This window comes from Oryctolagus cuniculus, chromosome 3 (genome assembly GCF_964237555.1).
Source record: "Oryctolagus cuniculus chromosome 3, mOryCun1.1, whole genome shotgun sequence".
NCBI lineage: Eukaryota > Metazoa > Chordata > Mammalia > Lagomorpha > Leporidae > Oryctolagus > Oryctolagus cuniculus.
The window spans coordinates 34,232,928-34,259,071 of NC_091434.1; the positions used below are offsets into that span (position 1 = coordinate 34,232,928).

At 48.7% G+C, this 26,144-nt stretch overlaps 1 protein-coding gene across 4 annotated transcripts in view; it reads right to left on the minus strand.

The window, feature by feature from the left end:
• Positions 1 to 10,892, minus strand: part of NRP2 (neuropilin 2) — a 117,386-nt gene extending 106,494 nt beyond the window's left edge. For 3 of the 4 annotated variants that reach the window (XM_008259015.4, XM_008259014.4, XM_008259016.4), the window contains exon 1: positions 9,928 to 10,815. In XM_008259015.4, coding sequence (XP_008257237.1) covers positions 9,928 to 10,000 — 73 coding nt within the window. In that variant the 5' untranslated portion in view covers positions 10,001 to 10,815. Of the gene's footprint in view, positions 1 to 9,927 lie in introns of all 4 variants that reach the window. The other variant, XM_008259017.4, reaches the window with a different exon arrangement.
• Positions 10,893 to 26,144: the final 15,252 nt, after the last annotated feature.

Here is a 26,144-nt window from a genome sequence, read left to right on the forward strand (position 1 = left end):
CACCTTATTTACTTTGTAATTTATTCTTTATCTGCCACCTAATCCCATCCTGTCCCTATTTCAAGAGCATTGTGTTTTCATTTAATTATTAGCAGCAAGGCAAAGAAAAAAACTCCTTCTACTTAAAAAGGGACACAGTTGTCACCTTTCCACTTAACCTACTCCACTCCAGGCAGGCTGCTGGAAATAACATTAGATCAGGATGCGGGCGCCTCATAATGCAATTTTGATGCCACTGATGAGAGATCTGGGATTACACTACCGGCTGGCTCTGTGACTTTGAGGAAGTTGGTAAACAACTCTGAGGACTTGTTTTCTCATCCACAAGACAAGGACTATGATTCCAAAGGTCAGTTCCAGTTCTAAAAGTCACAGCTCGATAATGAGGTGAGGAAAAGAACTATAACCTAGAAAGCTCCTACGGATTGAACCCCAAATTCAGAAGATTCTCCACCCTCCAAGGGAATAAGACACTTGTTCAAGGTGTTACCCCTGTATCATTTCTTGGTAAGCCTGAAACCCAACTCCAGGATTCTTTGGACGAACATGTCTGCCTCGCATTAGGGAGAGTTCAAATGTCTCTTTTAATCACATTAGCTCTACTGACGTGAGTTTCTCTTCTCCACTGAGTCTGTGGCTGCATGTTTATAAATATTATGGATACACAGTTCTGTGTGTGAGCATGTCAACAACAGCGATGCATGAAAAGAAAAGACCAAAAGCAGTTTCTTCAAATCCCTCACTCAGATCATCTAAGTCCTCTGCTCAGGGTTTTAACCAAATTTTGCTCACCAACCCAGGATAAGCTGCTTTTTAAGTTATTTCTGTGAGCTGAGGCTGGATTTTGTTTTATTCAAAGCGATTTCAGTCTGTCACAAGACAGTCTCATAAAATCTGTATCTTGGCTTAAGCTGGGAAGAAATGAGCCAATCCATCAGCCCAGGAATGTGGCCGTTTGACCACTTCCTAAGGCAACTGGGAAGGGTTGCAATCTGTTCAATTTATGGGGCCGGTGGCAGTGAATGATGCACTCCTGAAGGCACGGCAAATGGAAACCCCTATGAACTTTTGCAATGATAAAGTTCAAGATCTGAATAAAAGAAACATCTGGGAGGGGAGGAGAGAGGGAGAGGAGGCCAGCATGTGAGAAAGGAAGAGAAGAGGAAGGAAGGAAGCACAGTGCCTCTTCTCAAACACCTCCCCTGAACTCACCGAGGGCAGAGCTGCACACTGGGCCTGCAAATGGGACCTCCGGAGCATCTCTGCCCCTCAATCTGGATTCTAAAAATGAACCCTCATTTACTGGGTGAAATGTAAGGCTGATGTGATTACCTCCCCCGACCTCGAATCATGCCACCTGTGGTAACCTTGTTATTTGTCATCTTATATCATAAACAAATGCAATTCCAATAGGTCAGCCAATATAATATCATTAGTTTATATTTATGTCCGCTCTTTTCCAGCCCTCATTGCAAATGCAATTTTGATGCCATTGATGAGAGATCTGGGATTACAATTCCTGACCATTTTAACAGACATTTGGGGGAAGGAAACAGAAGGAGAATGATTCTGAGGTCTCTCCAAAAACCAAAGGAGGAAAAAGGTAATATAATATATTTTTTCATTTATTTTGATTAACTGAAGCTCATGTTGTAACGTCAATGGCTCCCCACTGGTGAGCAAATGAAACCCGAACCCCTTGACCTGGCAATTCAGACCTTGCCTTGAGCTCAAGCCATTCCCTTTAACTTTCTTTGCAATTATTTCCCACCACACAGCCTACACTGCAGCTTCTGAGTGTTCCCCAAATAAACCCAGCAACAAGTCTCCACTCCCACCTTCTCCTTCCATGGCTCTAAATCCCATCTTCCCTCCCAATCCAGTCTCTACCCTTCCTCATCCCCAACACCAGACTAATTTTTCCTCTCTGGATCTCAAAAGCCAGTCTTTTTCTGTGATGTGGGACTTGAGGCCGGCCTGATCCATTCTGTTGGGCCACCAGCTCCTGGAGGGCAGAACGCCTTTCTCATCCATCTCTAGCCCTCCTCATAGGACCAAATCCAGAGATTTCCCCAACAGTCAGACTCCAGTGACATTTGACGACTGAATAAACTGAAAGTGGACTACAGTAACCCCCAAAGTATCAGTAGATGTCCCGAATTCTCAGAGTCTCATCACAAAGTGTTCTGCTTCTCTGGCGACCACCCCTCTTCCCCACTCACAGCTGTTATTAGATGCAGATGGCGTTTAGTGGTGAACTGAGAGTTCTGATAACTTGTGTGGGACAACAGTACCTAGTCATAGGCCAGGGAAGCCAGCGTGAACACCGTCTCTGAGGCCCCTGTAACCCTAGGTAATAATGATGGAGTCCAAAGGACACTTACATTGTCAGTCTAATATCAATAAAGCCTTTTAGCTGCCTCACAACAGCCCCTTCAGATTCCAGATTCACAAAGGCGAGCTCCAAACAGCTCTTGTCAGTAGCTCCAGGAAGGTGCAAACCGTTACTGCAACGCTGAACCATTTGTTAGTCATGGGGTTTTCTGGGGACTGAACTCTTCCCCATGCCCCTGTCTCTGGCCCCTGATATGCCTTTTGGGCACATCTGTTTTATTTTTCCTCTTTATCCAAATGATCACTGTCACCATTCGGCCCAGTAATTTGCAATTCCCTTCATCTTCTTCCCCCGACAGGCCCTCCAGAAGCCGGCCAGTGGGTATCACAGGATCTTTGGAGGCAGGGAGTTGGGTACCAGGGACACACGTGCATGAAGCTGGCCAGCAGCCCCATCCGCTGCATGCTACGGCTACCGGGGAGAGCTTTCCTTTTGTGACTCTCCGTCCCCCTCCCTTTTTTCCTGGATTAGATCATGACTCTTTTATGAAGACCCAGAGGGAAATGGGATTATTAAGAGTCTTGCTGGGTAAAAGCTATTTTGTCTTTCTGACGACTTTTCTGAGTTCAGCTGCTGAGGGGCCTTAATGCCAGAGTGGAAGTTATTACACATTGGAGAGAGCGCCTTAAACACAGCGTTCCCTGCTGAGCCCACTTTCACTGATGAGGGATGGAAGGGGAGGAAAAGAGAAGGAAAGAAAGAGAGGTGAAAAAAAGTGGAGGCGAGAACACTAAACACAGAGCAAGCAGGAAAAAAAATGCAAAGAGGAGGCATAAATCTAGACTGAGAATCCAGCCCAGGATCTCTGTCTATGAACAGTGTGGCCTGAGATAATCTGGTGCTTATAAAACACAGACAAAGGTTTAGTGGGGGAAGACCTGAGAATGAAGAAGTATTTACTTATTCAAAGCAAACCTCATAAAAACAACATAAACTTCCCACAATGATTGGAGTGTGCTTCCTATGATGATGAGATACAGTTTGTTCCACTGAAACGTTTCAAAGATTAAATGACTTTAGTGCAGGCGTAGCTTTATGTGCCAAACAGCACTCAAAGAAATCTGACATAGCACAACCATCTTGGACAGCAGGTATTCTTATCGAGCACTTTCTACAGATAAGGAAACTGAGGCACCGTAAGATTCCATGCTCTGATCACAGAGTGCACTTGGACAGCAGCTGGCACACGGCCTAGCAGGCTTTTAAACACAGGCAGTCTGGTTCCAAGGTTCCAGAAGCTGGGAAGTCCAGTGACAATCCCTCCAAAACTCCTCCGTGGCACCAAACTTCTTTGGTGGCATTTAGGGATGGACAGGTTTTGTGCCTGTGTGCAGACCCTGTTTTGTTTGCTGGTGCCAGTCACCCGCCTGTGTGAACAATGAGCGATGTGTTCAGGGCTGGGGTGTGAGTGGGCTGGAAGCACTTAACACCTTCTCCACTGCCTGCACGCAGAGGCGCTCAGCTCCTTGTCATCCTGGCTCTCTGTCCTGGGTTGCTGAAACCCCAGGGAGGGGGGTCAGGGAGAGTGTGAAGGCTGGGTGGGGTGCTCAGGTCTGAAGTCACGTAGCACAGAGATATGTAAGACTGAGAGGCCTTTTGTCACCTCCCATTGCTCTCGCTTCTCTCTCACTCTTCCCCATCCTAAATGCCATATTGTTATTGTTCTACTGGAGAGGAGCAGCATTTTCAGAAAAGGGGGATTTATTTTTATAGCACAGCTGGTCTGCCAAAGGTCACATAATTTGGCAACGTTCCCAGTGGTTAAAAATTAATTTCTCCTTATTAATACAACCAAGGTCCCATAGGATTGGAGCTCAGTCTTATCTAAACTTGACAGCTTCCTAAAGCTTTAGAAGATGCCTTCTCCTGGAGGGCCAGCCTCGATACAAGGCCAGCGTGTCCTGGAATCCCACTCCACTGAGTCCTGTTAGGTAACAGAACCATAAGCCCTCAGCTGTTTCTCACAAAGCTTTAAAAAAAAAAACAAAAACAAAACTTCTGCACCATCTTCCAGCAATGGGTTAATCAAATGCAAGAAAGAAAAAAAAAAGGTGCATGGCGGGGGGGGGGGGGGGGGGCGGCAGGGGAGAGGAATTAAAGCAAACAGCTAAGCCCTTACCTGGAAGGAAAAGTACTCTGACAACTGGGGATGAAAACACAGAACTGCATCTTGAGCAGAGCACCTCAAAGATTTACCCAGTGGGACCTGAGGGCCAGATGACAAAATACCGCAGATGCGTGAAGGATACTACAGACTACGGCTCTAGCCCTTCCAGCCTTTTCTCTTTCGTTTAAAGGTATCGTGCTTGTCAAAAGACAAAATTACAACACATTGAGCTGGAGTCCTAATTAGCTTTTATTTGCAATTCATGAATTGGGAAACATCTCATTCTGTAAAATAGAATGAGTATGAGTGTTCCTGTAAGCTGAGCAGAGGAGGTGGGCGAAAAAGACAGAAAAAGAACCAAAGCGGACTGGGCACCTCCAAGTTGCTCTCCTTAGAGGGCTGAGCTGGAGGGGACGTGCTACTGATGCCAACTCAGGTTGCTGCGAGTCCCCTGGTTAGCCGTTCTGGTCTGTTTCCTAGTTTGATTACATGGCATGCACACTTGGCACCTGACTCCACTGTGGTTTGGCCTGGTGTGCTGGGGCCTAGCGCAGGAGGCTGGTCTACAACAGTGGCCTATACATTTTCATTTAGCATGCTTTTGCTACCTTTGAAAACAGGAAAAAATCTCATCTCTGGATTCTGAAGTCTTTCCACACTGGACTTTCTGGGAATGTGTTCTGAAAACTTTTCCAGTGAAGCTGGCCCTTGAGTCTGTCAACTCAGAATGGTCCCACACCAAATCAGTTCATGTGTCCGATAGTTTTCATGGAGAGCTGAGCGAGCTGAAAAACACCAGGGTCCGCAGAGTCCCCAGGCCCCTCTCCACCTGGCATTGCATTCTGGACTGTGAAGACAGGAATTGCCAGAATGTGGCCTTCACATTCAACAGCAGGGGGCCAGAGCCATTTGGTAGACAGCAGGAGTCCTGGCTGGAGAGCCTGGGTCCCCTATGGCTGCCACCTTCCAGTCTTCCATTTTGCCACTTCAGTGCCCTGTGGCTTAATGTATACAGGCTCCATAGAATGACATAAAACCCCAAACGTGCGGTGCTGCTGGGCATGCTCAATTCTCGCAGGCGGGGCTTGGACAAGCAGGGACCTGCCCTGGAGCCCTGTGGGGCGCTCGCGGGTAGCCACTGTTTTGCACTCTGTGCTCTGTTGGCAGCTGGCAACAGCGTCACTCCCTCCAGTGGCTGCTTCTTGGGAAAAGTTTACTGGGCACCCATTTAATATGGGCATGAGACCGGTCCCCAGAGTCCTCAGCAGGGTGTCTGTGGAGCACCTAGGCGCTTACAGTTTTACTCGCAAATTATTATGCTCCCCCACGGCTCTACCGCATTGTGGAGAAAGAGAGAGAGAGGCTAAAAGATACACTCCTCACACCCTTAGCTGGCGCCTAGACCGCCATTGCTTCTCTTTCAGAATTTATTTGAACCCAGACCTGTCTCCCACAGCCAATTTACACCTCTTATCTGATCGTCCAGTCCAGACGGAAGGTTGAATTGACTGTCTGCCCGTGTCCATGGCAATGGTGTTAAAACGCAAGCACAGATCAAAGCTCTCCTGGCGAGGGGAGACCGGGAGATGGTTCTGGGGTCCCGGTTGTTTTGGCCCCAAGCGGTGTGTCCCATGGGCGGGGACGTTACTGCCGGCTGGGACTTCCCACCATCTGCAAAAACCCATAGGCAGGACGCGAACGACCTCCCCGCAAAGCTCAGTCCCCAGTGAATCCCGATGAACTCTGGCAAAGGGGAGTTTCGTGGTCAGGCGCCGGTGGGGATGGCTAGCGCCAGGGGGCTCCCCTGCCCGTCTGAAACCGACTGGAAAGGGGTGGGGAACGCAGGGAGCACAGGCCAATAAACCGGGCGTCACCTCGTACCCTGCCTGCAGAAACTCTGCCCGAGCCGCAGGAGCTGCAGCGCGGAGGCGCTGGGTCCCCGCCCCCCACGCACTCCACCGCAGAAACCCACAGAGGGGCGCCCGGGCCACCCCAGATCACTGCCGGCCCCGTGGGCTCCGCGCTCAGCTCTCCCGGAGCCCCGCGCTCAGCCTCCGGGCGCCCGGGACTCGGTGGGAAAAACCCGCGGCGCAGCCAGCCCGAGGTGCAGGGCGAGGGCAGCCGTTTAATCACAGCGCGCCTCGCCTCCGTTCACTCGTGTTGATATTAAAAAGAAATCAATCAGTGAAAATGAAGCATTGGCCGTGAATACTGTATTTCTTTTTCTCACGCGTAAAAGCCAAGAGCCAGGCGGCTGGGACCGGGAGGCGGGAACTCGCCTGCGCCCGCAGAGGCTTCTCTGGGGTGGGGGTGGGGGACGAAGGGGGTGGGGAGAGCCGCAGCCGCGACTTAACTTTCTGGCTCTGGGCAGTGTCGCGGAAATGCCGCAGGCTTCTCCCAGGGGGGGGGGGGGGTCCCCGAGCAGAAGGAGGAAGAAGGGGGGGAGGAAGAGACGAGCCTGGAGGAATCGGAGGCGGCCAACTTCGCGGAGGCTTCAGCCTGGGTTTTGCTTTCGCTGGGAATATTTTTGCCTAATAGAATGTTTATGGATCGCTCAGCTCTGTTTCTGCTGCGTAGCCCAAACAAATCGATGTTAGGGACGGCGCTTGCGGAGGCGGGGGGGGGTGCATTATGCGGGGATCTGGGGGCCACCATGTCCCCACCACGTGGATGCCCGCGCGCCGCATGCTCTTCACCTGTTCGGGCGCGCGGGCGGGTGCTGGGCGCGCCGCGCGGCTAGCGGCTGCGCGAGTTGCGCGCGTTCCTGCGGCTCGAGCTGGCTCCTTGCCTCCCCTCTCTGCGCTGAAATCCCACCTCGACTGCCCGCCACCCAGCAAAGCCAGCGCTTGGATCCTCTGCCCCGGCAGCCTCGGGCCCCAGCCCCCTCAGAGTCGCGTCTCCTGGGGTCTCGGCGAGCGAACGGCAGCGCAGAGCGGAGCGCGGAGAGGGTTAGGAGGGGGCGATCCGGGCAAGGCCACCCAGCGGTCCCGAGCCCCAGAGCCTCAGGGCCCCGGCGAGAGGGGCAGGCGGGAGAGGTACGATCGGCCTAGGCGGCGTGGCGAGCAGAGGGGGCGTCGGGTGCCCGGCGGCCTCCCAGGCGCCCATCAGCCCCAGGGGCCGCCCGCCAGGACTGCGGGGTTATCTGCTCAATTGCTCCCCCGCGCGCACCTTCGCCTACTCTCTCCCCTGGCTCCTTCTCGGAATCGGTTCTCGTGGCCGCTGCGGGCGGCTCAGCCTGGCCGCCTCCGGGCCGGCACACACCGGGTGAGTCAGAGGTCTAGCTCGGCCTCGCCCTTTGCCACCGGCTGCCAACTCCCCGGGTGCCGGTCAATTGCTCCGGCTGAAAGCCAGAGCAGCCCACGACTTACGATCGCCTTTTTGGGGGTGACTGGGGGCATACCCACCCTGGGAGAGTTCCAGCTCTGGGCCCCACCCTGAGGTCCTATTCCGGGTCCGAGGCTGCCCGCGGACTCATAGTGGGCGACCTGCCCCGCGCTCCGCGCCTCTGGGCTTCTCTGGAAATGACGCAGCGCGGCCAGGGGTTGGAATGGGAGGGGGCTCTGCAGAGAGCGCATGAGGCAGGTGGCAGAGCGGGAGTGGGTCCGAGCGAGTGTCGCGCACAGGCACGTACACATACTCGGCGTGGTGCTCGGGGACAGATGTGCGTACATCTGGGGTAGGCGATGGCTGCTGCGTCTTCACGACCCCTCCCGCTCCGCACAGAGCAGTGAACCTGAAGTTGTGTGTCTATGTGCGCTGGTGTGTGTGCCAGTGTGCGCGCGCTCGTGCGCCCGAGCCTACCGGAGTCTGTGCCTGAATACATAATACACCGTGGGCATCTCCCGGGCGCGCGCTCACCACACACACACACACACACACATTGCGAATCACACCAACATTCATAATTTATGCAGCATCCAGGTCTGTGGGAAGAAATTTAATTTCGCTTCAAGCTGAGAACTTAGAATTCAGGCAAGAGCGGATGGAGAGGCCCAGAAAACCTCTCCAAGTGGGACCTGCACCCATCCCTTTGATAGGATTTGCAGCTGTATTGAAGACCGGTTGCGGCAGGCAGAGAAGAGCTTGCAAACATGTGGATTTGGGTGGCAAAGATTCCCTAATCTGCCCCCCTCAAATAAATTGTCCAGCTTTAAAGTGGGCTGTGTGCCTGCACGTGTGTGTTGGGGGGCTCAGCGGGGAGAGCCACAGTACCAGGCAAAGCTCACCCTTTCCACCACACTAGCCGCACACTGCGGGATGCCTTCCCCGGGAGGCTGCAGGAAGTTAGCCCTACGGCTGCCGCCATCACCTTCCAAGCGCTTTGAGTAAGGACACTTCGGGAAGGGTTTTTTTTCCTCCTTTCTTTTCCCTAATTCCTTCATTGATGATTTCCCTGTCGCCTGTCACCTGTAGCGGCTCGGCTAGGACTTTCCTTGTCAGCTTCTAGGTGCTGTTCTCGGAGGAGACAGGCTCACCCTGGAGAGCGGCTCCAGCAGGGAAGGAGGAGCCCCCTTGGATTCCCTGAGACCAGAGATCCCTTTTCAGGGAGTGGACCCTTGGCCAGTGCCCACCAAGGCTGGCCCCGCCAAACTGGGCCTCCCAGGCGCTCACCTCTGCAGTCTGTCCACACACCCTTCTTGGCACTGGTTGAGAGCAAATTCCACTCAAAACTTTCTAACCACTTCACAAGAGTGAGAGACCTTCGAGGGCCATAATTTTGTTTCTATCTAGTTTGTTTTATCCAGTCATAATTTTTCAAAGGACATATGATTTACTTTCCCAGAAAACACATGGATGCAGCAAAGAGCAGGGAGGACCCACCGCCTAGGCTGCCAGCAGTGCCCAGCCCCAAGCCGCTGTCTAAGCCACAAGCCAACTTGCTCCTCCAGCCCGAGCCTTGGGAGGATTCTTAGGCGTTTCCACCCATTCTGCAAAGAATCTACAGCATCTGAAAACCCAAACTCCACTCTCGCAGTTCCCAAGCCCTTCAGTTAGCATTGCTCAATGTAGCTAAGTGGAGGGAATGCAAATGATTTATATTTCACTGGCTAGGTTGGAGAAACTCAAGGGAGATGTATTCTGCTTCAAGACAGGAAAAAAAAAAATCCCCAAAAACTGTAATGCAAAGGCTTTGTAGTATTTTTAAACCTTTGATTCAGTCCATATGTGACATCTGAACACCGCCAAATTCTGTCTGTTTCAAAACACACACACACACACACACACACCCTCCTAGCAGGAGAGAAAAGTTGGGTTTCAGCAGCGCTGGTGGTGCGGGAGGGCCGGCTGGGACCTCTCTCTGGATGAGAGTGCTGAGGGAGCTTCCTCCCTCGTGTGCGGCTCTGCGAGGCCTCTCTGCATTACCAGTCACTTGTAAGGGGGAAACCATGTTGAAACGCATAGAAAAAACTTTCAGGGGGCTTACCTGCTTGGCCTCGCACTTCGCGTCCTGGGAAGCAGACAGCTAGGAAAAGCCAGGTGAGCAGAACGATATCCATTCTGGAGACGGGGGCTCTCCCCGGGGCTGCGTTTGTAGGTCTCTCGTCTAAGTCTAAGTCTTTGTGTTTCTCTCTCTCTCTTAATTTGCTTCCTCACAATGTCTTCTGCAAAGGTGTCTCTACTGGGCAGGGTTTCCCTCCGGGGTCCGCCCGGCCCGTCTTCACCTTTAGTCTCGCCGGAATCCCCAGCTCCCTAGGAGGACCGCAGCCCCGGCAATCAGCCGAGCAGGAGCAAGCCGCCAAGAGGGGACGGCTTTCCTCTCACAACGCATCTATGTCCTCGCCAGTTCCTCAAAGTGTCATTTCCTTTATCCTACAACATCACGAGTATTTCCCGAAAGCCAGGCGTAAAATAACAATAATCACAGAAATTAAAGCCAAGACTTGCTTCGGGCATCACCCGGCCCCCAGGCAGCGTTGTGCTCTCAGAGGCGTAAAGTGACACACATCCCCGGCCCCTGGGACGGACGCACACGCGGGCGAAGGCACCGGTCGCCGGACAGCCCGAGTGGGAGGCGGCCGCCCGGCTCTCGTCTTCGCCGGGTTCCCCTAGCGGGAGCCTCCCCCGGCGGCTACACCCGCCTGGCCAGCCTCTCGAGGGGCGTCTGAGGCAGGAAGCTGCTGCTGCTGCGGCGGCGGCGGCGGCGGCGGCGGCGGCGGCGGCTGGGATCGCCTGCGAGGGAGCGAGCCCCTCTCCGAGTTCGCTGGCGCCCGCCCTCACCTCCACCTCGCTCCGCGCCTCGCCGAGGTCTGCGCGTCGGAGGCTGTGCTGGGGGCGGGCTGCGGGATGGTGACTCGCTCGCGGTCTCTGCCTCTCCCCTCCGGCTCCCCCCTGCCTTTTCAGGCCGAGCAGCATGTGGATGTCAGAGCCGCGGCAGAGCTATCCGATTACGCGCCGGCTCAGGGCCCGCCCCTTCTGTGTTCCTGATTAAAGAGGCAGCCGCGGAGACGCGCGGCGCAGAGCCCACTGCCGCGGCACCCAGCTCGGGCGGGGCGGGGCGGCGGCGGCGGCGGCGGCGGCGGCTTCCCAGGGGCGGCCGCGCCATCAAAGTTAAGGCAGCTCCCCACCCGGCCGCCCCCTCTCGCTCTCTCTACGCCACCCACCGGCCCTACGCACCCGGGCGCCTCGCAGCCCGTGCGTCACGCCCCGGGGAAGAGCGCCCCCGGGCACCTCCGGGGCGCGTTGCCCTTGTCCGCGGCCGCCTCCACCCCCGGGGAAACTCCACGGGAAGCGGGGAAATCCTTGTTCCCCCGAAATGCCGCGACTCCGATGCCACACACGCAGAGCCCGACACAAAGCCACGCGCCATGGAGAGTTGGTGGCGGTCGGTGTTTGGGTAGGGAGCCAGTCGCAGCGCAGCCATGCGTCCTCGCAGGCAGCCGTGCGTGGCGGCTACACACACCATCAGCCCCGGCTGAATCCAACCCCAAGCACTCCCTGCGGTTGCTACTCTGATCCTTTGTTGAGTCCCAAACAGGCTCTTCGCCCCTGCACCCTTAACTTGGGAGGATCACGAAAAGAGGCAAGACTTGCTTCAGCAAAGAAATGCTTCGGGTAATTAAATCGGACCCCCTTCCCCCAACCCCCACGCTCCCCTCAAAAAGTACAGGCACACCGAGGGCTGCTCGTCCACGAGCTACTGTAACTACGCCTATTCACAAGTTCCCCGTGGAAAATGTGGTCACAACGCGGAGGGAAAGAAAACAGCACGATGGGAACTATTTTTAAGCGGAGGCGTGAAAATTGTTTAGAAGGAGCTGCAAGCTAACAGTTGGGAAACACTTGTATCTTTGGTTCTGAGGACGGATGTGTGGATTCCCAAACTGTCTTGCTTCGCTGGGCACCTAGGACAGTGCGATCCTGAAGACTGGGACAGGAACAGCCTAAGGAGCATCGTGCCTCTACCTTTTCTGCCCCTCCGCACAGGAGAAAAAACAAAGTTTAGGTGACAAGAAACACAGATCTGCCCATTCCATTTTCTCCTGTGCTTGTACTTGTGGATTCTCCTGGGTGGTTTCCCTCCTTATCTGGGCTTGCCATTAGCTTTGTTTATCACTTTTCGTGTTTGAAAAATCTGTAACTCCCACTTAACTGCTATTTACACTGAGATAACCAAAACAAAATTGAATCCCAAGTGATTTGCAAATCCAGATCTTAGCCAAGCCAAGGAGAGTTTTATGGTGGGAACCCACAGGCTGAGTATCACACTGCTAATCTCAGATGCCTGGGTGGACAGGGTAGGAAACAGGCCTCCTGAGTCCTTTTAGATTGTCCCTTCCCGGAAAGGCTACCTTTCATCCTTCTTTCCCTCTCTCCCTCCCTTCTTCCTTCCTAGGCTTGAGAGCACATCCACATTATTAAAAATTCCAAATTTGCATTATTCCTGTTTAATGTTCACTTGTAAAGAATGTCTCCCAGCTGCAGCTATTTGCAGAGGGAAAGAGGCAGGCTGGCTTTTGAACCTTCAGCATATATCCCAGCTCTGTCACTGCCCCGATGCTAACCTAAGGACAAATCACACTATGTGGTGACAGTCCATGGACAGAAAGGACCACCAAGTGACCCCTCCCCGTACCACTCATGATCACGCCAAACTGTTCCAGCAAGAAAAGGAGAGGCAACAACAACAAGGAAAACAGAAGCCACGGGGGAACTATAGAATGACTCTGGACTTCTGGTCTTGAGGTCTCAGGGATGAGGGTCCCCAGCAGGCTACTCCCAGGGTCGTTGGTCTAGTAGGGAGGTGACAGCATCCATTTCGGCATCCTGTTCCTGGACCTGATTCCCAGAATTACAGATTTTCATTTTTCAGACACGTCCTACAGGGGGAGCTAACTTACTTCCTGGGAGTTCTGTGTACATTGCTGCAAGGCTTAGCAGTGTCTGAAAGGCCTCATTTCCTGCAGCTGGGCATGGGGTGAATCTTCTGCTCTGAGCCTTGGGGGCTCCAGGCCACCAGACATGTTTTAATCCTCTAGGGGGCAGCACTCAATAAATAATGGTAACATCTCCCAGGGTAACCCTTGTGATGGTTCCTTTGCTTCCAGGAGCTCAAAGTGCATTGTCAGGCCAGGTAGGGTTCAGAGCGAGGCCAGCTTTCCTCCAGACCACTCTGGACAAGACCCCGAGGGCCTAGGGAGAGCTCAGAATTTCTTTAACCTAGAACTTCTAAAGGACTCTAGGGGACTAAACACAAATCCTGCAGGTACCACGTGGGAAAGGAATCTTGAGGGAAATTCTCCAGCCTTGGGGCTGGCTCAGACCTGCAAGCTTTATCTTTGTCTAGACTGGAATCTCACAGCTTTGGCTGCAATTGGCTGGATTTTGATCAGAGGTGTAGTGGTAAGGAGCAAAGCACCACACTTTTCAGTATTTTGTGAGTGCATATCCTTGACCCATAAGGAAACCTGACTACTTACACACTAGGCTCAGCATCAGAAATCATAGGCGTGTGAACAGAAATGGCCAGGCTGGCTGGAAAACAGCTAACCAGTGAAGCTGCAATTCCTGGCCACACTAGTGACTCACCTAGGAGGTTCCACGTCATTATCCTTAATTGTGAAATAATAATAGACAACCCCATCCCACATTCCATTCCTTTGACAGGAAGAGACATGGAGGAACATAAAAACAGATTTATAAATGATGCTAAGAGAAAGCTGTTTTTAGCCACACCCAGTGGTAAGTTGCTCCCAGCTATGTGGTCCCAAACCTTAAGGTGCATCAGAATCACAGAGGGCAAGTGTTAAACATCCAGATTCCTGAGTTCCATTCCCCCACCCCCACCCCGCAGATGGGCTTCCTTGGGGCTGGAATAGTATCTGAGAATCTATATTTGTAAAACACGTTCCAGGTGATTCTAATGCAAATGTCCAGAACCTCTGTTTGGCTATAATGCATTGCCACACAGCCTTCTGTGTGTTGTCTTCCACTGAAGGACCGACAGGTGGATACCCCCAGATGTCTTCTCCAGACACTTTTCACACACAGGGCAGGTGTTTTGGGTCAATGGGAAAACCACCAAGAACGTAGCTCTTAAAATGCCAGAGTGGTGGGATCCCAGATTTAGTCCATGACCTAGCAGGGATGGCAGAGAGTCTGAAAAACTGAAAAGCTCATCTCATGAGTGTGGGAGACTTGTAGGGACTTGTTCAAGGTACCAGCTGTTGGAGTTTAGGGAGCAGACCCAGCATTTTCACCACCAACCCACAGAACCATTGGTTGTTACCAGAGGGTTGTTTCAGGTAAGATATTGTCTATCTGTGTTCACCACCTTGTACTTATTAAGTGCTCCTGGATGCATGACTATGCAGAGTGTGTGCAAGCAAGGCAAACATTGAGGTCCTGCCTCCTGGGAACATGGGATCTAAAAGTTGCAGAAGTTTCATGATTCCGTATAAATACCACCTGTCTAAGGTACATCCCCTTATCTGAGTCCTAACATCAACAAGCTCTCACCCAGAAAGGGGGAGAAACAGTCATAATCGCATCTTGTCTGTCATTTACCACACTGCCCGGTTAGTGTTTAGCCTCTGTTAAGATGTAATAGGTCCAGGGACGGTGCTGTGATGTAGCGGCGCAGGCATCTGGTTCATGTCCCAGCTGTTCCACTTCTGATCCAGCTCTATGCTATGACCTGGGAAAGCAGTAGAGGATGGCCCAAGTCCTTGGGCCCCTGCACCCACGTGGAATGCCCGGAAGAAGCTCTTGGCTCCTGCCTTCAGATTGGCACATCTTGAGGGGAGTGAACCAGCGGATGGAAGACCTCTCTCTCCCTCTCTGCCTCTACCTCTCTGTAACTCTGCCTTTCAAATAATTAAATAAATCTTTAAAAATGTAATGGGTCCTCACTTTTTATTCCCTCTCTTATTTGACACTGAAGTCCAGGTTTAGGTGGATGTACAGAGTCCTTACAGGTTTCCATAAAATGTTGTCATCTCCACTCCAAACTGTGTATGTGTGTGGCTTTGTCTTGACCCCAGACATAGACTCTAGGTCTGGTAAGAGGAAAAGGTATGAATGAAAAGAACAAAAGTAGCAAAATGTGCTAAACTCATCCAAACATCTCTGGAACCCTTAGCAAAGGAAACTCAAGAAGCCAGATTGCTCTTTCTACTCCACTGATGGTAGCATTAGACAGATCTCCTTCTGGGACACTAATTTTTATACACTTTATACTTCTGAGACATCAGTGTATCAAAAATTACCCGAGTGACCCTTTGCTACACAGCCGCACCCTCCAATACAACTTTCTGCAATGATAGAGATATTTGTGTTTTTCACAGGGCTGTTGAACATCTGAGTTGTGTATTGAAGCTTATTAGTTTAAATTTAAGTTGTTACATATGCTTAATGGCTACCACATTGGATAGCTCAGCTTTAGGTCATCAAAAGACCAGGGTTGAGTATTTTCTGTTGAAACCTATAGATATTCACACACTTATAAATCTCTGGGGTTATTACTCTTGGTCACCAAGAAGGGAACCGCAGTATCAGCAGAAGCTCTGATTGCCAAGGCATCATTTGAAAATGCTCCGTGTCTAATTGGCTAAGGAGGAGAAGGGCTTACTCATATTATCATCGATCAGCCACGTCCCTACTGTGCCTTGCTGGATACTTGCCAGGAAGCAGAGCCTTCACAGTGATCCTGAGGCTCCTGGCCCCAGCTCCAGTGCTCAGAGGAGACCACTGGGGGGGGGGGGGGCAGCAGGAACTTCGAGACCAGGTAGATAGACCTTAGATCTCCACTTGGGTGTCCTTGGAAAGTCAGTTAAGCAATTTCGGTCCGGTTCCCTCACCTATAGAGTAAAGTGCAGGTTTGAGTGGCTTTTGCTCCTCTCAGGTTTTGAATTTGGGCCAGAGCTATTTCCTGACCCCAGTCTCAGGAATTTAAAACTAGTTTTAGTCCTAAATATCCCTAAGATGCCAGTGCTGGATGGGGCTTAACTGGATGGTCTATGATTGATTGTAGTATTTGCATTGTATACCTTTTCTCATACAGCAAATATGTCAGGAGTCCAGGTAGGCCTTTAAGAGGAGGCTTTGGAGGACAAAAGCCTCTCTTAACCTCTCAAAAATAAAAAAATGAAAATACAGATTCTACTTGTGTGTCATAAACAAAGGCCGAGAATTGATTTGTAACTTCCCAGCATTGACAGGAAATTTAGGGTCGTAATTTGGAGTTTGTTGTCACTCAGGGAAACCATATTTTGAGCTGAAAATTCCTGTTCTTTTGCTAAATGCATTAGACTGATTTTCTTGGAAACTTGTACATGAGAGAGCCCGTTGCTTTCTCTTTATTCTTATGCATACACACATACATACCCTACCAAACCCCCACAGATTCATAAGGAAGTTTTTTTTGGCTATTGCTATTTTCAAATTTATAGCCTGCAACTTATGGTGCCTTAATTAGACATCTACATGTCAGGTGATGGTTATATTATGATGGCGATAGCTGCTAATTTGAGCATGAAAGTCATGATGGAAAGGCACGAGTCAGGGAGCTGACCTTTTGCTATTGAGGATACTCCAGGGTGGGTTAATTCACACCCACCACAGTCATTAGTTCCCACTCTCCTCCTTCATATTTACTCCTACACAGTTTACTGAGCTGCCAATCAAACCTCAGTATCCGGATGAGTGCACTGATGGGACAGGGTTGCAATGGTGCTTGCTTTCTGCAGGGACCAAGAAATCATCTATACAGCATTCTCCAGATTTCTGTTCTATTTATTTTCTAAATTAAAAAAAAAATAAAAAGAGTGAATGGGTAGTATATTCTATCTTTTTTTCAAAAAATTTCAAGCAGCATAAAATGGTATTTCATGGAACTTAACACCTGCCCCTGCCTCTTACATTTTCCGCTTCTCATCATCACAGGTTTTGAGCATCTTTCCTGAGGCATGGACACAATATTCCAAAGGCACATTTTATGTTTTCTTCTCGCATTCTCCAAGTTTTTCCCTCCTTCTCGCCTCTAGCCCAAAGCAGTAATGATCTTGGAAACCATTAGGGGGCAGCTGTGACCAAAAAAGGAAACAACCAGCGAAAATGAGGAACTAAAACCTCAGATCAAGAGATGCAAAGGAAATGAAAGGAATGCTAAAGAGAAAGACCAGCCAAAGACGGGGGTGAGGGTAGGGGTTGGAGAGTGAGAAAGGAAGTAAGGAAACACAAAGCTTACAAAATAAGCGGAGAGTGGGGGTAATAAAGGTAAAAAGCTAAAGAGAAAGGAAGGGGGTGTGTGTTATGAGAGGGGCAATTTGGAAACAGCAGAGATTATATGATTTTTTTTTCTCCTTTTTAAGCAAACCTGTAGAAGCAGAATGGACAGAAAGTTAGCGGAAGTGGGAGGTTATCTTCTCCCGAAGGGGCAGGCGTGTGTCACGTTCTCAGGATCTGTTTCAAGCAGAAGGTTCTGAGCACCTTCTGTCCAGGGGCTGAGATGTGTGGGGTGGAGATGGGAGGGGACGGGGGACCCCTCTCCCTTACATCTCCAGACTGCTTAAGATGCTTTCAGCCCTCAGCGAGGCGGCAACATTGCCCGGAATATAAAGGCGTAATTCCAGTTCTCCTTGCAGTGGAGTTCAGAAAGGGGGGACTGGGCTTCTTTTGAAGCTGCTGCCATAATCAAAGTGCTCTCAGGTGTGCTGCAGGCAAGCCTCCCTGGCTTCAGCAGGTTAACTTCATTAAAGCTTCCAGCTACTGCTTTAATGTGTTCTAGCCCCCACCCCCACCCCCTCCCCACCCCGGTACATTAAGCAGAAACAAGCCCTCCTGGGAGTTCTGAGCACTGATGTTTTGCATTGTGAATGGAATGCAGGGATATTTATGCTAGGGTGGTAGTAAATGGAAAATTGCTTCTAGAGCACAATAAATATGATCACCTCTGGTCAAGATCTTCTTCCCTCTTTCTCATCCAAACCTCCCATTTCCGACTTTGAAAGAGATGACAGTTTTGACTCTAATAAATCTTGCTCTTAAATCGCAAAAAAAAAAAAAAAAAAAAAAAAAAAAAGTAAAAGAGATGACAAAAACTTTAGGAAGCGCGTCTAAAGTCACCAGCATAAAACACAAATGCCGGCTGGCGTGGTGGCTCACTTGGCTAATCCTCTGCCTTTGGTGCAGGCGCCCCGGGTTCTAGACCCAGTTGGGGCGCTGGGTACTAGTCGCAGTTGCTCCTCTTCCAGTCCAGCTCTCTGCTGTGGCCTGAGAGGGCAGTGGAGGATGGCCCCGGTGCTTGGGTCCCTGCACCCGCATAGGAGGCCGGGAGGAAGCACCTGGCTCCTGGCTTCGGGGAGTGAACCAACGAAAGGAAGACCTATCTCTGTCTCACTGTTTATAACTCTCTCTCTGTCTCTCCCACTGTCTAACTCTGCCTGTCAAAAAATAAAAATAAAAAATAAAAAAACCACAAATGCCTGGACTTATGTGCTAAATTGGACCAGAGGGCAGAATATTCCCAAACTCTACACCCAATGCCTCTCAACAAATCCAGCAAAAACATTCATTTGAGAATCAAAGACTTTCCATCATGGTTGTTAGACCTGGGTATTTATTGAAGACCTGGGGTGGACCAGGGACACTTTGGGCATGCAGGGATTATTAGGGAAAATGCCTGGGCTGCCTTCAATCTAATGAACCCCAAGAGTCTGGATGGACCTGGGCATTTGCCAGTGGTTCCTGGAGTTTTGATTAAGTAGGCTGAATTGCAGTATGAGCCATTCCAAACAGTCCTTTTGCAGAATTTGGGGTTCCCCCTGCAGCCTAAAGTGAGTTCTTTCTAATTCCATTTCTGTCTTGTTCCCCTTTTCTGTGAATGAATTCCTGGAGTTTAGTTTCTAAGAAGTTGTAAAATTCATCCTGGAAACTTGGCCAAACAAAAAAACCCTTTCTGACCAAAAGCAGTTTTCTTTTCTTTAAACAAGTTTCCCAAAGTTAAATTGCAAATTTACTCAACTTCACATCTCTTTGTTAGAATTTGGCAAAGATCTAGGATGTACAAATATTTCCCACTGGGATTCCCGTTTCACTTCATCATAAATTAGAAGGAATCAATGTAATTTTGACCTATGGACACATCTGGAAGTATGTTTTCCTGTTGCTGTATCTGACTGATAGGATGGATTATCGTAAGTAGTGTGGCTTCTCTGACACTGACTCCCCAAGTCCTTAAGAAATGGAAAAGTTACACCTTAGGGGAGAGGAGTATCTTGGGGCAAGTCAGCCTAGTAACATTAATAATGAGGTTAACAAGATAAGAAGATGTATGGCAGAGAAAGCAAGGCCCTGAACCAGGGTCAAGAGAAGGAGTTTCTGGCTCTGGCTTCTGCACTAACACTGCTTTGTGTCAAGTCTTTTCATCTCTCTGTGATTCTGACTCCTCACTCATAAAAGCCATGCTCTTATTTCACAGCAATGGCTCTACAGAACTTATTCAGATGAATCTACACCTGGTATAAAGCAGGGTCCAACTCAGAGCCCTCGATGAGCCAAAAAATGTTGACTGAGCATGTTCTATGTGCCAGGCTCCGCACGGGTGGAACACCTACCTGTGTATCAGTGAAGACGGTTATTCCAAGGGTGTTGGGGGCAGACAGGTAATACTCAAGTCAATAATGAGCAAGAGCAAGATCATTTCAGATTTTCAACCAGCTGACAGGAAAACTTTTCTACTAACCAAGGCTCCCTTATAAGCCCCAACTCAGGCTCAGTCTCTCAGCTTGAAGATAAGGGGTTGAGCTACTTTCATGTTTTTCAAAGTTTAGACTGAGATCCATTAGTGGGTTGTGAAATGAAGTTAGGGGAGTACAGTTTGCATTTTAAAAAAGAAATGGATCAGAATAAGACAAAAGTATATATTGGTTCATGAAACTTATTTTTACACACACACTCACATAGATATGAATATGAACATACATGAGGGTTCTTCAACAAGTTCTTGGGAAATGTAATTAAAATAATTTATTTTGGTGCACAATTTTTTTTGAAACCTATGCATAGTTTTTCATGCTATACCTTTTCAATGAACATGTTGAAGACCCCTCATATGCATGGATTTCATTTTTTGCATCAAAATAAGCTTATCACTTAATCCCATTTCCCATGAAGTCTCCTTATTGGTTCCGTATACATATAATGCACACAAGTGTTCTGGGTCACAATCAGAGTTTGGGTTATTGTGGATTGCAGTGGATTACATGACTTCTAAAACATTTTTAAGCTTTCAAACACTGATTCTACTACATTTTTATAGCTAGGGGCTGATGTAGCATAGTTTTTCCTTGATTTTACTTATCACTAAGTGAATCCTATTTCTCTGCAGAGAATCCCAGTGTTTAATTCTGGTTCAGGCACTGTGATTGGTGCTTGACAAATGCTTTTGTAATTAGTGGATATGAGATTTATGCACTAGGTCTTAAAATAAATATAGCAACCTCATATGAATCAACAAATAAAATTTACTAGTGAATGTATCAAAATAATTCATTACATTTTCCCAAATGCCAACCTTGCAAACCAAATTCAGAATTATGTTGCCCTTTCTCCTTATGATACTAGGAACTGTCTTAGAATTCTCAGAAACTCCGGTAAGATTAAAAGAAAAAAATAAAAGAGGTTAAAATGTTCTTCTTCCAAGTAGGGCAAACTGCCTTCTTCCCTGTTACAACTGTAATTCAATAAACCTTTAGACTGCTTAAGGAAAGAAAAGAATTAGTGGGGAAATTTTTCTATTTCTTGTCCTTGGGGACCCAGATAATTCTGCCTTCCTAAAAATTCCCCTAACCTCATGAGTTTGCATTTTTAAGTCATCTTTGTCAGAGTGGCAGGAATCTTATTTTAACATAGATGTCTTCCTTAGCTATGGCTTAAGTAGTAGGCTTTTCTTCTCAGACTCACTTTTTAAAATTATCCATTTGATTAGAAATAGAATACTCCAGTCTGCCATCCTCCCTCTCTGGGAACCCTTGTTGATGTTCGTTGGAAAGGAGAGCCAGACCAAGGAGCTTCCATTGAGGACCCAATGATACACCATCCTTAAGAAACGAGAGAGTCAATGGACCCTGCTCAGAGCCCCGTGCCCACGCCCATGAGTTAATTTTCAAGTCCATTTCCTTAATTGCTGGAAAATCCATGGCCAGGCAAATTGACTGAGAGTTCAGGATTGCTCCATCCATCTTCTGTATCCATCCTTTCCCCAAAGCAAGGCAAGCACACATGTACCAGGGCCGGTGTTGTGGCATAGCAGGTTAAGCAGCTGCCTGCAGTGCCACCATCCCATATGGGTGCTGGTTCAAGTCCTGGCAGCTGTATTTCCAATCCAGCTCTCTGCTATGGCCTAGGAAAGCAGTAGACGACAACCCAAGTCCTTGGGCCCCTCACCTACATGGGAGACCCGGAAGAAGCTCTAGACTCCTGGGTTTGGATCAGCTCAGCTCTGGCTGTTGTGGCCATTTGGGGAGTGAACCAGTGGATGCAAGACTTCTCTCCCTCTCTTTTTGCCTCTGCCTCTCTGTAACTCTGTAACTCTGCCTTTCAAATAAATAAATCTTTAAACAAAAACACACACACATGCATCAAGAAAAAGACCAGCAAGGCAGCACCTCGCCAGTCGCACTGCACCTGCTGACCCACTGCCCATCACTAGCCACAGTCATGTGTCCATTAAGCAGCACCTTAGTTCATGCAAAAACACTCTTGAGACATGATTATATGGGAGGCCATATTTTTGTCAATTGAAGTATATTATAATCTGAAAGAAGGCACTATTTGAAGGAAGCCCATAATTTTAGAGCGGAAAGGGCTCCATAATTGGTCAGTCCTCTAAGTTTAGATTGACATGGAACTAACTAAAGTGTATTTGAAACATTTTTTTTAATCCACTTCTTCTTTATTTGAAAGGCAGAGTTACTGAGAGGGAGAGATAGTAAGAGATCTTCCGTCTGCTCGTTTACTCCCTAAATGACCACATTGGCTGAGGCTATGCCAGGCCAAAGCCGGGAGCCCAGAGTTTCTTCCAGGTTTCCCGCATGGCCCATCCTCCTCTGCTTTCCTAGGTGCATTAGCAGGAAGCTGGATCAGAAATGGAGCAGCTGGGTATGGGGTACAAGTGTCATAGGCAGAGGCTTAACTCACCACGCCACAATGCTGGCCCCTCAACAGTTCTTAAACCACTGCTTAGACCAAAAGGTGCTTTTTCCATCATTTATAATCTTTATTTGTATTATTATTGTTATCATTACTCCCTTTACTAGTGGTTAATTTGCCCAGGTTAGGGAAATTTAGTGTACTCCCATTTCTCGTCATATTGCTGACTGTAAGTCATATCAAATACAATCCCCTCCCATGTATTTCCCTAAGTAGTTCCAGTTTTTGTAAATTTTCTCCTTGCATAATCTTTCATAGAATCATGTTAACAATGACACTCTGGTGAAGATACGCTAAGACTCATAATTTCTCTCTCTCTCTCTCTTTTTTTTTTTTTTTTTTGGTAGCTGAAGTTAACAGCACTCATCATTCTGAGATCCGACACCCAACTGACACTGAGAGATGGCAGCTTTCAGTTAAACAAATGCAAAGCTGTATTTAGGCTCTTGTGCAACATTGTAATGGGAGGAAATCAAAGACTCTTTTACTGCTATTTTTAAGATACTCACCAGGGCAATTCCTTCAGCAATACTGTTACGATAGCTTTTGTATTTTGAGCCTTTATGTTTAAGGTAGTATATTGGAGAAAACTCAGATCCAATGAAAATGATTTGAAAAAGTCAATTTGAAAAAATGCTGCAGTGGCGTTTGTTAGGATAAAAGATTTCTTGGAATCTCTTAAAAGGGGAGGGCAAGGCATTTGTTTAAAGATTTATGAGGCAAGTATAGCCAGTGGAAGGAGCATCAAACCAGGGATCCCAACCAAATGTTCCAGACAAGATCCTTTACCTTTGGCTAATTACAAAATAAACAGATTCCCCCTCCTGCACTGGAATTGTTTAGACAGCCCTTCTGCCCACGGGTACAGGGACGTCGGTTTATTTATCACAGAAAGAGTTGTTGGCTGAGCAGGAAATTGCACTCTAAACTTCTGACACCAAGTTCTGTACTCTAACCGCAGGGCAACGTTCACACTCCAAACTTCAGCGCTTCTAACATTTCCCTTCCTGTATGGTCTATCTACTCACATGCTTACAAGAGAACTCCAAAAGAAATCTTGCAGCAGAGCATAAATTAGCCTCAGCTGGCCAAACCAACGGCTGTCACCAGGATGTTGAGTTTTTAAAAAAACAGTTGTCACCACCATGTAAAGAACATGTCACCCTATGATAGCATTTACAAAGCACTTCATTGCGCTCCTCCGGTACATCTGTGAGCATAGACACACCTGCCAGTGAGCGAGAGAGGGCAGCCCACGCATGGTGGGCAGGGACAGTCCAATGCATGTCTGTGAGGGATAACATGTCTGCTCGATAGCAGATCTCTTCCAGGAATAAGTAGAGAGGGCGTACTTGCATGAAGAACACCACTGAATGTTACCTCCATTAATTTTGATGGGAGATAAGTGGAGTAAACCAACTCCCATCTAAATGCGGATAGTTGCCAGTATTTGTCATGTAACTTTCTCAAAAGTCAGAATAACTCAGTTTCCTTCTTATGGGTTTGTTGTTTTGTGGGAAAAAAATTACTATGCATGGAGGGAGAATGGCAAAGCAGGGAGAATGTAGCTTTCAGGGATAGGAAGTCTAATTTTTGTCATCCCCAGCTTTGCAAATAAGTTTTACTCAGCTCTCTGGGTTTCTGATTCTTCCTTTTAAAGCGACGGGGCTGAAACTGATTGGTCTCCCTGGAAGATTGGTTCTTTGAGTCACAAGCTCACTGCTCATTTGTAGCAATAGTCCTCTCTTACTGTGTGTTCATTTATGAGGCAGTTGGCTTCATATGTTTGCAAATGGCTGATCAGACTTTGGAAGGAAGAGTGTGGCAATTTATAGAATTTATTGTTTAGTGCCCTGTGTTCTGAAGCAGCAGGATTAGGCACATGCAAACATCATGAAGGTCAAAGGTCATGACCTTTCTGCGTGGAAACCGAGACAACTACATAGCTAGGTGCACTAGGATCTTGATGTGGACCAGTGGCAAGATCCTATCTTATTGGAGTATCCCGTAGGTCACAGGCCCAGGATCTGATGGTGTGTCTGATTCATCAGGAGAAATTGGGTGGTATAATGTACCTGATTCATCAAGTATAGATTGCATGGTAGAGACTAGGCTAGAGTTCTCTAAGTGAATTTTGGTGATTTGAAATTTGGAAATTTTGGTAAAGTGGAGAGTGAAAGCCCTCACACTTGCAGCCTTGTTTTGGAGGTGATCCAAATATGTCATTGTATGACAACACCTCGGGCTGTTTCCATGCAATCTATGGGGGCTTGAATAGTGTAATGACATCATGCACTTACAATGAGGAACAGTGTGATGTTGGGAGCAGCACAGGTGGACCTGGGACCTGGGAGATGCCTGTCTGTCCCAGACGTCTTCTGGGCAGGAGTATGGTCCTGAGGGTAATAGATAAAGAGTGGTGTGTTTGGAAGACAGGGAAGAGGTGGGGTCAGGGCGAGATGGTTCAGCAGGTGTGAATGGTACCTTGTGATTGAGAGGAATAACTGACTTCACTTAGCTGCTGCCATTCAGGCAAAACCAACAAACAAAAAACATAACATGTACACACACACACACACACACACACACACATCTTTGAAAGAAAACAAAAGAAAGCTACCTCCTGGATTCAAGAGTGTGCTATGTCTTCCCTCTTCCACTATAAGGAATTAAGGCTTCCCCATTACCTTACCCAACAGAGGAAATGGGAACTGGTGAGGACATCTGTGTCTATTCATTTATTTATTTACTTATTTTTAAAGATTTTACTTTTTTCTCTGAGAGGTAGAGTTACAGACAGAGAGAGGGAGAGACAGAGAGAAAGGCCTTCCATCTGCTGGTTCACTCCCCAAATGGACATAATGGCTGCACCTAGGCCAATCAGAAGCCAGGAGCCAGAAAATTCTTCTGGGCCTCCCACATGGGTACAGGGGCCCAAGCACTTGGGCTGTCATCCACTGTTTACCCAGGCCATAAGCAGAGAGCTGGATCAAAAGAGGAGCAGTCAGGACAGGAACAGGTGCCCATATGGGATACTGGTGTTACAGGCAGAGGCTTAGCCTACTATGCCATAGCACTGGCCCTAACATCTGTGCCTTGTGTCCCTGAGCACAAGAGGTGGCATTGGGAGGGATTACAGCCTGGATATGAAGGCAAGGTAGGAAATTTGAGAGAGTAGAATAAGAAGTACCTTGGGACTGTGAGTGTGTGTCGGGGAGGCAGGGGAGAGAGAGAGAGAGAGAGAGAGGTAGAGTAAAGGATATAACATAAAGGACAGGATGATTCTGAGAGACACCCACTGCTTCCAGAAGAAATGGCATTGATCTCGTTCTCCAAAATTCTGGGTGATGAAATGCTATGATGGTTTAGACTTGATGTAAACAGGATAACGGGTGGGAGTTTGGCCTAGTGTTTCAGATGTCAGTAGGGATGCCTGTGTCCTATGTCATAGAGCCTGGGTTCCAGTCCCAGCTCAGTTCCTAATCGCTGCTTCCTGGGATTCAGCTGGTGGTGGCTCAGCTGCTTGGGTCCCTAATACCCAGCTGGGAGACCTTGACTGGGTTCTGCCTGGCCCAGCTGTGGCTGTTTTTGGTATTTGGGGAGTGAACCAGTGCCTGGGGGTTCTATCTTTCACTCATCTATCTGTCTTAGTCTTAACTAACTAACTAAATAGATATTTATTTATCTATTTAAGATTTATTCTATTTATTTGAAAGAGTTACAGAGAGAGGTAGAGACAGAGAGAGAGGTCTTCCATCCGCTAGTTCACTCCCCAGATGGCTGCAATGGCCGGAGCTGCACCGGTCCAAAGCCAGGAGCCTCTTCCAGGTCTCCCACGTGGGTGCAGGGGCCAAGCAGTTGGGCCATCCTCCACTGCTTTCCCAGGCCATAGCAGAGAACTGGATTGGAAGAGGAGCAGCCAGGACTAGAACCGGTGCCCATATGGGATGTTGGCACCTCAGGCCAGGGCTTTAACCCGCTGTGCCTCAGTGC